This window comes from Cricetulus griseus, chromosome 3 (genome assembly GCF_003668045.3).
Source record: "Cricetulus griseus strain 17A/GY chromosome 3, alternate assembly CriGri-PICRH-1.0, whole genome shotgun sequence".
Taxonomy (NCBI): domain Eukaryota; kingdom Metazoa; phylum Chordata; class Mammalia; order Rodentia; family Cricetidae; genus Cricetulus; species Cricetulus griseus.
In genome coordinates, this window is record NC_048596.1 from 122,954,636 (window position 1) to 122,970,100 (window position 15,465).

The 15,465-nt window shown below is 46.7% G+C and overlaps 1 protein-coding gene across 3 annotated transcripts in view; it reads left to right on the forward strand.

Annotated features, from left to right (window-relative positions):
- Positions 1–15,465, forward strand: part of Slco3a1 (solute carrier organic anion transporter family member 3A1) — a 279,214-nt gene that overhangs the window by 201,117 nt on the left and 62,632 nt on the right. For all 3 annotated transcript variants that reach the window (XM_027408151.2, XM_027408153.2, XM_027408152.2), the window contains exons 3-4: positions 1,816–1,914; positions 14,047–14,310. In XM_027408151.2, the coding sequence (XP_027263952.1) occupies positions 1,816–1,914; positions 14,047–14,310 (363 nt within the window). The remainder of the gene's footprint in view (positions 1–1,815; positions 1,915–14,046; positions 14,311–15,465) is intronic.

Below are 15,465 nucleotides of genomic sequence, written 5' to 3' on the forward strand. Positions count from 1 at the left end.
AGGCATACCCCCCAGTGAGCCTCATACTCTGAGCCCGACCTCTGAAGGGGACAGTCAGTAGACAGACATGTCCTCCTGTGAGCTTAGGTCCCCATGGTAACACTGATTCCCACTTAGACCTGAAGCACCCACTGTTCCAGGTCATCTACTTGGGCATAAGTCACTGGCTGTCCCCGTCAGATAACTGACTTTGCCATGAGGGATTGCAACTTCCCTCTTCGTCCACATGGCTGGGAGATGATCAGTGCTCAGAAAAATGCCTCTGAAGAGCAGTTATAGCCTGTGAATCTTAATTTAGGCTCGGTGTTTCTCCAAGAGCAATCCAAAAGTTTTGTGTGAAGCTTATGTGCTATAGTTGCCAGGTAACTAAATGCATAGCCAAGGCTTGCCATCATCTGAGTTCCACAGACAGGTGTGAATCCTGAGCAGCCATTGACAGTGACTCCACAATGGGGAGTCGGGACAAAACTGAAATTATCCAATGTCTAGTCACTTCTTCTCAATGTATATACCCTTGTGTGGATTTTCATATTTATTATATTTAGAGTTTATAAATGTTTGGTTGCATTTAAAAATGATTTGTGGATTAGATTTTTCTCACTTCCCAAGAATTCTTGAGTTTGTATGAGTGTCTAGAATCTTAGCAAAAAAAAAAAAAAAAAAAAAGGAGGGAGGGAGGGAGATGGGAGGGAATGAAGGTGTATAGCTATAGCTAAAATGCATGTAAAAACAGAGTTGTAGAAATCCTTTCAGAATTCTTTTTGTGGTGTGGTGTGTGTGTGGTGTGTGTGTGTGTGTGGTGTGTGTGTGGTGTGTGTGTGTGTGTGTGTGTGTGTGTGTGTGTGTGTGTGTGTGTGGTGTGTGTGTGTGTGTACATGTAGGGAGGGGTGTGCATGTGTATATGCAGGTGCCTGTGCACATGTATGTATGTGTGTGTGGAGGCTAGAGGTTGACATCAGGTGACAGGTATTGTCCCTGGTTGCTCTATACCTTCTGTTTTGAGCCACGATGTCTCACTGAACCTAAATGTCACCAATTTAGGTAGGCTGGGTGACTGATGAGCTCCAGGGATCTTTATGTCCCACCTTCCTAGTGTAGGGATTACAGCCTAGCTGCTGCAGTAGCCTATAGGTTAGTTCTAAGGATCCAAATATAGGTCCTTGTATTTATGCTGGGGGTTTTGCCAACTGGGCCATCTCTCCAGTGCCCTTCCCTCTCAGATTTCTTAATGATAGAAAAGCTACTGAATGGCAGATTTGGATTACATTAGTATTTCTGACTGATGTGGCACAAGTCCCTAAAGGTAAGAGAAATGGGCCTATCAGTACCTTGTTAGAGCAACCTATGGCAGTCCTGGAGAGGGCTCTGTGGTTAACAGTGCTTGCTTCTCTTGCAGAGGATGAGGTTTGCTTCTAGAATGCACATCAGGTGGCTCACAACTGTGTGAGCCTTCCCAAAGGTGTACACACATACACAACTAACTCCAGCTCCAGGAGATATAATACCCTCTTCCAGCCTGTGAGGCCACAGCACTCACACGCATGTATTCACACTTACACACATGATTTAAAACAACAAAATCTGTAACTAATGGGATCCCATGGAATTCTAGCATGATACACAGTGTGTCCATAGAGTCCTCAAAGATGAAAACCACTAATATCCCCTCTGTGGTGCTCTGACTAACTCCTTGCATTGTCATTTGTAATAAACAGGGATCTACCTGACCAGTAAGATAATCTCTTTGACCTTTGGTGATTTTGTTCCTTGAAGGGCTTCTGTGTTTTAACCTAACCTTTCTTTTTCTTCTTGTAGGAATCCTGTTCACGATGTTGGTATTTGGACCAGCCTGTGGATTTATTCTGGGCTCTTTCTGTACCAAAATCTATGTGGATGCCGTCTTCATTGACACAAGTAAGGAGCAGATCACAATTGCTAAGTACACTTGCAAGCATTTCTACTCTCATGAAGGACTGAGTCTTTAGCCTGAGGGGTTCTAAGACTCCACACACACTAAACAATGTTCTTGTGCTGCTCAGCTTTCTGTTACCGTGACACATATGCCTGAGAGAATGAAGAAGGGCCTGCTCTGACTCATGCTTTCAGTCCACGGTTAGTTAGCATGTGGTTGGGAGCTCTTCATAAGGTACCACTTGATAGTGGGGAGGTAAGATGGAGCAGAGCTATTTACCACACAGTGTCTATGAAGGGAAGAGAGAGGAGGAAGCCAGGGTCCCCACATCCTCTGCAGAAGCATGCCACAACAACCTGACCTTTGCCACAAAGCCCGTCTCCCAAAGGTGTACACACATACACACACATATATACACACTACACACACATATACACATTACAAACATATACACCACACACATTCACACACATATACACACACACTACACACATACTACACACACACACACACACACAACACACACATACATACACACAACACACACACACATATACACACTACACACACATATACCACACACATTCACACACACATAAACACATACATACACACTACACACAATGCACACATACTACATACACACATACACACACTACACACATACACATACATCACACACATACATACATTACACACATACACACACTACACACACAGTACACACATACACACATACATACACTAAACACATACACACACTACACACACACTACACACATTCGTACATATACTACACACATACACACACTACACACACTACAACACACTACACTGCACATACACACTACACACATACACAAACACTACACGCACACATACACACTCTACACAGATATGTGCAAAATATAAATAAAAATCAAACCACCTGAAGCAAAACTTGCTGTGTTCTTAACAGGAAGAGGACATATGTTTCTCAGATGCTCTGGGCTTCCCACCTGTGATTCTGAAATTAAATCCAGTGACTGTGGGGCTAAATGATATTGTTGTTTTAGTTACTTGTCTCGTTGCTGAGACCAAATACGTCATGTGATGGTTAGTCTTGGTTGTGAACCTGACACACCTGGGAAGACGTTACCTCCATTGAGAAATCGCCTCCATAAGATTGGAGGCGTGTCTCTGGGGCATTTTCTTGATGGCTAACTGATTTAGGAGGGCTTGGCCCACTGTGGGCAGTACATTCCCTAGGTAGTTGGGCCTGGGCTCTACAAGAAAGGTTACTGGCTGTGGGCCTGCCTGAGTACGAGCCAATAAGTGGCATTCTTCCATGGTATCGCTTCAGCTCCTGTTTCCAGGTTCCTGCCTTGAGTTCCTGGTCTGACAGGTGATAGACTGTCACCAAATGTAAGGTGAAAAAAATAAAATAAATGTTTTATCTCAGCAATAGAAAAGCAAAATACAACACTTGACGAGAAGCATCATAAGAGGAAAACTTTATTTTGAGAAGTCCGCCGTGGTGGGGAAGACACGGCAGCGGAAGTGTAGGCTGCTGACCACACCACAGTCATAGTCAGGAAGAGGCCAGCAGTGAATCACCCTGCTTAGCTTTTTGTGGCTTCCTGCCATCGTGGTAGGACTGTTTCCCATTGGGAATTTCATACATGCATACAATGTCTGTAGGAATCAAATCCACCCCACTGTCTCTCTACTCTAACTCTCCTTCCGTGCTTCATGCGCACATTCGCTCTCTCGCTTTGTAACCCACTGAGTCCATTCATGCTACTGTATGTGCATGAATGTAAGACAACCTTCTAGAGCACGGGTAGCCTTGCAGGGGGCCACGGACCCGATGAAAACTTACTCCTTCTCCCCAGCCACCATCGGTTGCCTGTGGCTTCTCAGGTAAGGGCAGGACCTGAGGAGCACTGAAATTTTGTCGCCCGTGATCTTGTGTATATGTTGTGTATGCAGTCACAGCCACTGAGTTCACATGTTCAACAGCCTTTTCATGTCCATCAAATAACGTTTCACCCCTTGAACTCTCTCAGAGCCCCTTTGTAGTTTCCAGACGTCTATGGGTACTCTCAACACACATATCCACGCTTCCAAATCTAGAACCCACATAGGAGAAGGAACGTTGTGCTTGTCTTATTGGGCTTGGGTTACTTTGCTCACAGAATTCTCTCCAGCTCTGCCCGTTTGCCCATGTTTCTTTATCCCTTACAGCTGAGTAATCATGCAGACATATCACACGGCCATTAGCCATTCCTTCTTGAAGGTACTTGAGGGTTGTTGCTTCCTCCTACCACTAGAGGGCAGAAAAATATCACAAATGCATCCTTTGTAATCCATGCCAGAACCCAACCTTGGGAATGTTACTATTACCAATACTGGGTGGATCTTCCTAGCTCAGTTAACCCAGTCTAAATAATCCCTCACAGGGACATTAGCAACAGAGACGGACCATCATGCCTGTGCTGTGGTGACAAATAGTCCTCAAATTTAAGTGACTGAATGTACTAAAAAAAATTAATTTTGCAGATGCCCTGTTCAAAACACATTGGGGTTGGGAAGGACCAACTCACCATGGTAACTCCAGGACCGAGCCCCAAAAGTGTTTATCCTGATCCTAGTGTTCATAGTCTCCAGTCAGGAAGCCAAGAAAGAGTCCTACAAGGCATACGCTGGTCCTTAAAGATGAGAAGCAATGCTCCCTGTCCTATCCCCATTTTATTCCCAAAGCAAGTCCATAACAATGACACCATATGTAGAGTGACTCATGACTGACCATCTTCATCTCACAGTTCTTACCGTGGGTCTGTGACTTAGGAGCAGCTTCAGTAGGATGCCACCAGTTCCTAGCCTGGGCTGCAGTTCCCTGAAGGACCAAGGAGGAGAGGGTCCAACTCCCAGCCCATGCCTGTGGTGGCCTTGCTGACTCTCCTGGTCCTCTCTTCAGGACCCCACCACCAATCCTCCCATAGAGAAAATAAGAGAGAGCCCCGGGTGACCTCATGTTTATCTCCAGCACCCTCTGCTAGAAAACAACCAGTCACACAGGACCACAGTTAAGTAGCAGTATTCCTGTACAAGAATATGAATTCCAGGTGGAGGCAGGGACTGGGGGCAGGGGGATTGTCTTAGGGTGTCTATTGCTGTGAAGAGACACTGTGACCATGGCAATGCTTACAAAGGAAGACATTTATTTGGGGCTGGCTTACAGTTCAGAGGTTCAGCCCCAGTCCATTATCATCATGGTGGGAAGTATGGTGGCAGGCAGGAGACATGGTGCTGGAGAGGTAGCTGAGGGTTCTACATCTGGATCTGCAGGCAACAGGAAGAGAGAGTGAGCCACTAGGCCTGGCTTGAGCTTCTGAAACCTTGAAGCCCATGCCCACCCCCACCCCACCCCTGTGACACACCTCCTCCAACAAGGCCACACCTCCCAATAGCTCCACTCCCTATGAGCCTATGGGAGCCAGTTGATTCAAACCACCACAAGGCTATCACCCCAGGTCTGCCCGACTCATGTGTTCACAAATACTCATGTGTTTACAAATATCTTGGATTTCTGCATAATTCCATCAGTAATAAAGCTACATCTCCCTCTCTCTCTCTCTCTCTCTCTCTCTCTCTCTCTCTCTCTGTCTGTCTCTACAGGCAGAGTGTGGGAGGCTATTGTAGCTGCTTCTTGAGCTGATCTGTTTTCTGGATCAATAAGAACTCTCAGTCCCCGGGCGGGTTCTCAATCCATCATCTCTTGACAGTGCTAAATTTACTAATTCACCCCAAAGAAATAATGCGGCCTTAAATCCAATCAAGTTGCTCTGTGATTCACTCCATTAATCCCACTGATATATTTACTTGTCGCTAATGATGTTACCAATTTTCAAGTAGAAAATAAAATCAGATACAGCCTTCTTTATTTATTCCTGTCAAGCGCTAGGTCTGTTCAGGAAGGGATTAGATGTTCCTGTTCTCCAGAAGCCGGGCCCTTAGAAGCCCACTCCTAGCTAGCAAGGATGCAAGGGTAAGGGACACTCTATATGAAATGTCATCTGCTATCTCATCCAGACAGAAGAGCTAGCTCCCACTGGTGCACCAAAGGCAGTAAACTCCAGGGCAGCAAGGGCTTTGGAGGTGAGTGGGGAGTCGGGGGGTGCTGTCATGGGGAAGCTACCTCAAAAATATGGAAGGTAATGTGTTTTGTACTGGGCCTATCAGCAGTGACCCAGCCAATCAATAGTAGAAAAGGCCAGAATGTGTAAGAACCTTGGGCAGCTTTCTCTTTCAGATCTTTCATCATATTAATGAGGAACCTGGAACTCAGATTGGGAAGAGGAGGAACCTAGAACCCAAATCTTCTGACCCACTTGGCAGATCGTTCCATTCATGAACCCCTTTCCTCAGACTCCATGAAAGAGTCTCCTCTCTTTGTGCCCGGAGTACCTGTGGGTAGAGTGGTAACTGAAAGCACTTAGCCTGTGTACTCAACCCCCCGCCCCCCATCCCCACCTTTCAAAGCAGACCCCTTATTGTTCTCACCATCTCTGCTTGCTTTCCTAAGCCCTGTGAGAAAGCAGCCTCCTCCACACTTGTAGGCTCAGCTCGTTGGCATTGGTGCCTCCCATACATACCTCAGATGGTATACACTTTACTGTCTGGGCATCTTACCAGTGGCAGCCTTCCTGGGCACAGGTGACAGGGAACTGTTGCTAAGAAAGGATGTCAGCTTCTCCCTGAAGCAACCTGAAGGACGGTGCTGATTGCTACCACTGGAGGGCAGAAGAGCACCACGGAGTCTCTCAGGAAGGGAGTCAGGAAAAATCTCCTTTCCAAGTGGTTTTTATTGTTTTTGATCTTGTGGCAGAACCTTATCGTGTTTGGGTGCATTTGGCTGTATATTGAGGCAGGAATTCTCTGTTCTTCAAGCTCCCCACACACACACTGTCTTGTCGTCGCTTCCTGAAATAGGTCTTCTTTAGGGCTGCCCACCATATATTTAGGAATGTTGCAGTCTACATGAATGTCTGTACACACAGTCACACATGCATCTGTGAAATCTGGGTTTAGGGAGAGGGCAGGGAAGGCATTGGCTGGCCTGGAGTTTGTGTGGAGGTGACAATGGTACCTACAGAAGCCCTGTGCTGGGGGACAGATGGAGGGAAATTGTCCTCTCCCCTGACCCGGTGATGGCTAAGGAGGCTACAAGGCAAGGAGAAAGGTGGACTACGGTAACCTGGGAGTCAGTGCAGCTGCAAGGACAGGGGAGCAGGTTGCTGGTAGGAATGAGCTGGCAGTCTAGAAGAAGACCCCCTACAGGAGGAAGGGGCAGGCAGCTTGCCTGGAGGTTCATCTGGCCTGGTTTAGTCACAGGACTCAGTGGCTGCTGCCTTTCCTCTCTGATCCTGTATGGTTCTATTCATCCCTCTTAAGGCAGATAGATTCCTCCTGTGAGTGCTGGGGGGAAATGATGAGCTTGTCCAAATTTGCTTTTTAGAATATCTTGGTAAAGCTCAAGTTCAAAGAGAGCAGAACCTTGAAGAAAGGACTTGGTTTTGGGGTGCACCCCTAATCATATTGGATCAGCCAGCATTAGTAGTGTGGGTTTATCAGAGGGAGATTAGGAACAGCAGTTACCATGATGAAACAGTTATTACAGGTGCACATGTGCTGTCTCATTCTGAACATGGGAGTGTAGCTTCTATTTGATAAGGTGTTACATATGTTGGTCAAGATTCCAGACCCCTTGGGGAGTGGTAGTGCATGCCTTTAATGCCAATGCTTGAGAAGCAGAGGCAGGCAGATCTCTATGAGTTCAAGGCAGCCTGGTCTACAGAGTATGATTCCAGACCCCTATGAATCCAGACCACACTTGTACTGGCTGGTTTTGTATGTAAATGTAACACAAGCCAGAGTCATCGGAGGAAGGAGCCTCAGCTGAGGAAATGCCTCCATGAGATCCAGCTGTAAGACATTACTAATTGTAATGTCTCAATTAGTGATCAATGGGGGAGGGCACAGACCGTGGTGGGTGGGGCTATCCTTGGGCTGCTGATTCAGGGGTCTATAAGAAAGCAGGCTGAGTAAGCCATGAGGAGGAAGCCAGGAAGCAGCACCCCTCCATGGCCTCGGCATCAGGTCCTGCCTCCAGGATCCTACCCTGTTTGAGTTCCTTCAGTGATGAACAGCAATGCTGAAGTGTAAGCCGAACAAACCCTTTCCTCCCCAACTTGCCTTTGGTCATGGTGTTTCTTTGCAGCAATAGAAACCTAAACAAATACAACACTTTCTTTAGCTCTGTGATGCTAGGGCAGCCGTTCCTCCTCTTGAGCCTTTGTGGCTAATTCAAGAGAACCATGCAGAGTGCCCAGACAATGTCTGGCACATAGGAAACATGTCATAATAGTTAGATATAATAGGGCATCTGAGAAGTCCTCTAGCAGACGGCAGTTACTGGGGGGAGCCAGCGGCTTGCAGCCCTGACTCACAACTCCTCTTCTCAGCCCAGCAACTGTCCTCCCTGAAACCTGAACTTAAACAGGAGGCTGCCCTTCCTATCCACAGAAACCTCCCCCTGGTGGTTCTAACCTCACCAGCATTCCTATGGACACTTGTTAGAAGGCACGCACACATCAGTTGGCCCTGCAAAAGGCTTCCATGAAATGCCATAAACTATGTGCTTGTGGGAAAAGGTCACCAGCTGAGCTGCTGCTCTGCCTTGTGAGGGGACTAGCTCTCCTGCCTTTGGACCGATTAGCTGGATGGCTGGGATCTGGAATGTTCCACACCCTCCCTGTCTCCACTTTATAATTAGGTTTGTAACTTAATGATGCACTTGGAATTCCCGAATCCCATAGCAGGAGTCTGATAACGTGGGTTAAGCAAATAGGTACATGAACCTAAAAATGCCCCAAGAGCCTTAATGGCCCTTACACACCAGTATGGCCCAAGAGGAAGAAGTGACTGTCCCCAATTTGCTTTGACCCACTCTTCTCACAGTCTCATGGGTAAGCATGTTAATGAGTTGCATGCTGGTTTCTTCCTGTTCCTCCCAATTTTCTTCCTTTTTTTTTTTTCCTTAGAAATGGGGAAAAATCTTGATAGGCCCCTTGTAGTCACTTGCTCTTTGCAGAGGTGACAAACAACTGTTAGCAGCTTGCTCACTTTGTGTTGTTGCCCATGTTCGTGCCTGAGAGTGGAAGTGGGGATTAAGGAATGGCAGGTCGAAAAATTATAGATACTAAAGAAAAGACAGAGAGAGAGTCAGGAGGGCACTCCAATGAATACTGAGGGAAAAGCCCCAAGTTTATTACACACAGTGTTTATATATATATATATATATATATATATATATATATAATATAAATATATATATACATTTTATATATAAACAGTGTTTATATAAAATCAGTGAAAGCAAAGAGACTTTCTTGTCAAGATACAAAGAACAAGTGAGCAAAATTACCTTCTCAATACCTAAAACATCAAGTAACCATACCCTAACCCAAGTATCCTGTTGTCAAGATAGACAATAGCCTCATCTTAGGATAAATATCCTGTTGTTAAAGTAAGATATCCATTAGTTACTTCTTAGGCCAAATATCCTGTTGTTTAACATTGAAAGAGCAATAATGGGTTTGAACTATCTGACCTTAAGTCAGGATGAAGCGGAGACATCTCTATCGGGCCACAACAACTTTGTTCAACAGAATTAGAAAATTATAAAAGTGACCCAGATGCCAGATGCCAAAACTTAGAGAAGAGGACCTTGGGGCTGGAGAGATGGCTCATTGGTTAGTAGGCTTTCTTTTTGAGCTTAAGGACTTGAGTCTGAGCCCCCAGGACGCAAGTGAAAAAGCAAGGCATGGCTGTGCAAGTGTCCAAAGCTACAGAAGTAGAGGGCAGTGGAGGGCAGAGACACAGGGCCAAGAGCATGCTAGCCAGCCGACCTAGCCAGCATTGTGAGCTTCCAGGTTAGTGAGAGGCCCTGTCTGGAGACAATAAAGAATAAAAAACAACAGAGGAAAATACCCAGGCATCATGCTCTGACCTCCACAGGAGCACATGGAACCACACTCTCATGCCCATGCAAAAAAAAAAAAAAATACACACACACACACACACACACACACACACACACACACATCAAAGACATGGGTCTTATAAAGAGGGAGACTGTATGCATGTCCAAGACACATGCAAATAGAGTCCCCAACCGTGCCCCATCTCATGATAGACATACCCAGCCAGGCACAGCTAGCAAATAGTGTTATGGTTTCAGCTTCTTTCAAAGCCTCACCCTCTGGTTGACTGAACTACCCTAAGAATGAAATCTGTGTCTTCCCAGCTCCTGGAGGGACCAAATGTAGACAAGTGGCAGCACAGCACTTTCTCTGTCTGGCATGTCACACCACGGCTCAGGCTGTCCCCTCAGCCTGACACACTGCCCTGCACTGTTCTGGTCCATGGCTCCCATCATCCCTGTGACTTCTTTCATTGGTGTATTGATGCATCTGAGTAAATGAGAAGACAAACTGGTGCTTTTCACTTTGCTCTGGACATCTTACAAACAGCCACCTTCAGACTACAGGCCTCAAACAAGCTTTAAAGTCAATACAGGAATGAGAACTGGAAAGGAAAATAAGTAGGTTCTCAAGCTTTGTCCCCATGTCCTACCTAAAACAGTACGTTTGCTGTCCTCAGCCTCCCCAGGATTGCTGTCAGCACAGAGAAGGGTGTCTATTTCCCAAGCCATTTGCAGTAGTCAGGGTAAGCTAGATCATGCTACAGTAACAAATACGCCCCCAAATCTGTGGCTCAAAATGGTAGAAGTTTATTTCTTGTTCCTGCCAAGTCTCCAAAGCAGGTCAATGGGGACATTTTGTTCACTGTAGCTTGTTCATATATTCCTCCTGGGAAGAAGAAATGTGAGAGCCCATGCATAGTCACAGACAAAAGTGATACGTGTTCCCCCTGTTCACTTCTTCCTCTTTAAACTCTAGTATGTGGCTACACTACACATATACTCTTTGTATCAAGAAGAAGATCTGGTCGAAACAGACACTAATGATTCTGCCATTTGGTTCTTTGGCAGCACAAAGAACTCTATCTCAATATCAGCTATTCTGGAACAATGTCTCCTGAGCATTGACAATTGCCATGCAAGTAGAAGTAGAGAGAGGTTTTTGGGTTGTGTGTCCCCCCCCCCCGCTGTTAAGTAGCCAGAATTCCTCATAAAATATTATTTAAGAAGTCAAGCACTTGGCCCACACTCTGACACGAGTTCAACCCCAGATCCTCAGGAAAAAGCCAGGTATTGTGGTCCATGCTGTGACTCCAGCACTGAAGAAGTAAGGACAAGAACATTCCTGGGGCTGACCAGCCTGCATAGGCAAATTGGTGGGCTGCTAGCCAATGAGAGATTCTGACTCATAAGACAGAGAGGCTAGCTCCAGTGGAATAATAGCCAAGATTGGCCTCCGCCTCTACAGCCACACTCCTGCACCCACAAGAGCCACCTTTAAGCACACATGCAGTTATACAGGTGCTATTACTTGGTATAGACACTGGCAGAGGTGTTTCTGACACAGGTTCAAGCTTGAGTTGTCTTCCCTAAGTCAGGGAGAGACTCACTGGCTCACTAGACCTCCCCCGTGCACACCAAGTGGTGTCCCTTCTGTGCTGTTTCTCTCCTGCCACAATATCCTGAGTAACTAAAGTGGAGCGGGGAGAGCTCCCCAGAAATACAACAGTGACTTCATGAATCCTGCTTTATGTGTACCTACACAGAAGCCTCTTCTGGCCTGGCCCAAGTGGCAGGAATGCTGTAGTTTTGACTCGGGTGACGTGTTCCTTGCTGTCTTTTGGTTCTTGAACAATCAGTCGGATTTGTAGATGCATGCCCACAGGGAAGAAGGTGGCACAGACAGCTCATAAAGCCAGTGCCAGCCCACCTCACGGGGTTGTTTTTTTCACACCTCCCAGAGAATCACTGCTTTCCTGTGACTTTCTCCGTAGCACTAATTTTGTTCCCCTCCGACAACTGCTAGGATTTCTCTGTCTTTGCTTGCATCTGGAGCCTGTAGACAGTGGCGGTTCCCTTCCTCTTTGTTTTCATCCATTGCTTGGCAGCAGGTGAAGAAACACAGTAAGTGACTAGTGAAAACAGCCCTATTCAGCTATCCCAGGCGATTGTATTTCCTTTTCTCTTCCTTCATTTGCATGAAGATGCTTCCAGGATCACCTTGAGATTTCCCATGCCCTGGCATACTGTTTAAAAATAAAACCCATCCATGGAAATGTCTTGCATATACTTGGGAACAGAAAGGGGGAAAATAATAAGAGCTGCCATATCCAAAGAGCCCACGTATGCCAAGGGACTCTTGCTTGTTACCTTTCGTCTTTACAACAACTCCAGGGGTGGCATCCTTATTCTACAAATGGTGAAAAGGCTCAGGAATTACTAAGCTAGTGAGCAGAGCTGGGCTTCAGTGCCACTACCCCAGCCCTCTGCAGCTTAAGCTCTCTCCTCTCTGACACATGGCTCTGCAAAAGCACCTGATCTATCTCAGGATGCTGAGGGCCTCTGAGCATCAGTCCGAGTAGACTGTATCCCAAAGCCAATTCGCACCTAACTAGAGCCATCAGTAGCCATGGGCCCGCTGCCCAGAGTACAGGAGCCTGGTGTATGCCCAGGTTCTCCAGGGAGCACAAAGGCCAGATGCTTAAAAATGACTAAAAAGAAATCTAAAAAGTGCTAACACACATAGTGTGGGACCTGTGTGTGAAGACCTCTCTATTCCAAACTGCACTCATATGAACTTGAGCAAGGAACCTAGGCTCTCTGAGCCTCAGTTTCCACACCAAATGTAGAGGATGAAGGACCCTGTTATATAGGCTTAGGGGAAGAATGTACTGAAACAACAAGGGGTGTGCTGTGTGTGACTCCTTGTGCAGAGGAAACCCTGGGGAAATGATAGCCAGTGTTGTCATTAAGAGGCTGGGGGGGGGGGGGGGGCACTTTACAAATGGCAAAATGCTCATCTGGTGTCTACAGTCATTGCTTTTTCCCCAGCTGTCTATCTGTCTGGTCCCTGTTTTTCTTACCTCACCTACTATTGCCCAGGTCCCCAAGAATCTCCTTTCAGGTTCTGGAAGCACAGATTATCACCAAAAAGACATTTCTAGGTAGCCCACACAGGCACGCTACTTTGCAGGGCAGTTGTAAGGAGTACAGCAAAAACCAGGAAGTATGCTGCAGTTCTCGTTCATCCCCAGAACTTGGGGTGGCAAATCAAAGAAATGCTAGTAACAAGCTGCCTGGATCCATGCATGCAAACTGTGCAGATACACATGCTACCTTTGAGCACAGAGCTGAGCCAAAGCTTTCTAATGGAGGGCTGGGGCCAAGCCAAGGGCCACCCTCAAGACTTGGGTCAGCCTAACCAGTAGAACTTTGGGGACAAAGGACCCCACCATAAATGGCAGATTGGCACTGACGCGTATGCAAACACATGTCTGGTGTGGTTTTCTGGCCCTTGCTGAGGACTCTACAAGATAAACGCTGCCATCATTATGGATGCTTGCAGATTAGTAAACTGAGGCATGGAGTTCAAAAAGTCTCAAAAAGGGCAGGGTTTTCATCCAAGAATCCTGGGCATCCATTTTCTTGAATCACATTCTGCACCTGCCCTTGTTAGTTATGAACCTGATTTAACTGGTGCTGTGAGGGATGGAATGAAATTTCAGACAAACCGTTTCAGGTGGAAGGATGTATACCTTGTGACAGTCTGCCCTTGCAGGGTGAATATTTGCTTGTGTTCTTATGAACTCAGCTTGGCAATGCAGCGAGATGAGTCAATTCCAGCCTGCCTCGGCTGTCTGGCTCCTCACTGTTTTTGTTTAGACAGATTATAAGCACAGAGCAGACAAGGAAATTAAGGGGGAAACATGCTCAGTCCCCAGTGATGGGAGAAACAGGAGCACTGACATGGAACAGGTCCTTTCCCAGCCCAGAGCCCCACCCCCACCCCATCCATTTCTACAGACCTTGCACTCTGTGCAGTGGACATCACAGACTCCCCACAGCCCACGTGGCCCCTCCCACTAAACTGTGCCCTTTCTGTTGTCAGGTAACCTGGACATCACTCCAGATGACCCGCGCTGGATTGGAGCCTGGTGGGGCGGCTTTCTGCTCTGCGGTGCCTTGCTCTTCTTCTCGTCCCTCTTGATGTTTGGTTTCCCACAATCCCTGCCCCCACACTCAGACCCCGCCATGGAGAGTGAGCAGGCTATGCTCCCAGAAAGAGAATATGAGAGGCCTAAGCCCAGCAATGGGGTCCTGAGACACCCCCTGGAGCCAGACAGCAGTGCCTCCTGTTTCCAGCAGCTAAGAGGTAAGGGGCCAGAGCTGAACTGGGTGGTCAGAACAATGGGGATTCTGGAACAGGGTGAGGGAAAGGATGGCCAGTGGGGGATTTCAGAGTTTTACATAATTGGCCACACAAACAAATCCCCCATGCTTAGCTTATGACCAGTCGCACTTAATGAAGTCAAGAATAAGGTAGCTTCCATTTATTGATGAAACCCTGGTGGTTAATATACAAGAACCTCACTTTGGGGTGTAACAAAGCTCTAAACTTTTTTAGAAGAGAAAAAAAAATGAATGCAGCTTTTCTGACAAAATGGCAAGGTGCAGATAATGATGTCAATCGAGAAAGGTTTTTTCTGGGTTGTTTCTACCCTCAGCACAGTCCCTTAAAAGCATAGAAAATGACAGTGAAGGTGAATATAGCCCAGCAGCCTCAGGCCTGTCACACACACACACACACACACACACACACACACACACACCAAGGGGATGCTACTTGTGGCCTTCCCTAACCAGGGTACCTGCTGGAGTTTTTTCATGAGCAGTTGGCTGCAGATACCTGGGCATGAGGTAGGCTGGCATACTTCCTCTCGGAGAAGTTAAGATGGAAGGACGTGCATGGGCAGTTATCTCTTGTAAACCAGCCTTTAGCAGCCACATTCCAAGGCACCATTCAGTATTGTCCAGAGGTCAAATCAAAGTCACAGCGAGTGCTTATAGGATGAGATAGCACCTGTGCCATGTGCTTGCTAATCACAGGTTTTGACAGACCCCATGGTCCTCCACTGTCTCACTGCACACTGTCTATAAGGTTGCTTCATTCTCCCTGCCATGTTTCCGCAAGTGTGAGACTGTGCACAGTTCCATCACAGCAGCGCCTTGAGAACCAAAACTCTGCCTACAGAGACACTTAATCAAACCTGTGAGTCCATGAGGATCTGAACGAACCTGTGCTATTTCTGAAAAGACAATAATTTAATAACCTGATGTCATGTCTGGTCCCATGTTCTCTGTCGGTATCTACAAGTGCTGTGAGCCAACTGATGGCCTTAAAATTCCTCTTTTTATGCTCTGAATGCAATAGTAGGTGAGAAGTCCAGCTGCTGTGTGTCCTTGGAGGTTGCCTTAGCTGGGACCACCTCCTCAATAGGGGTGTAAATTACCTCTACCTTCAAAACTG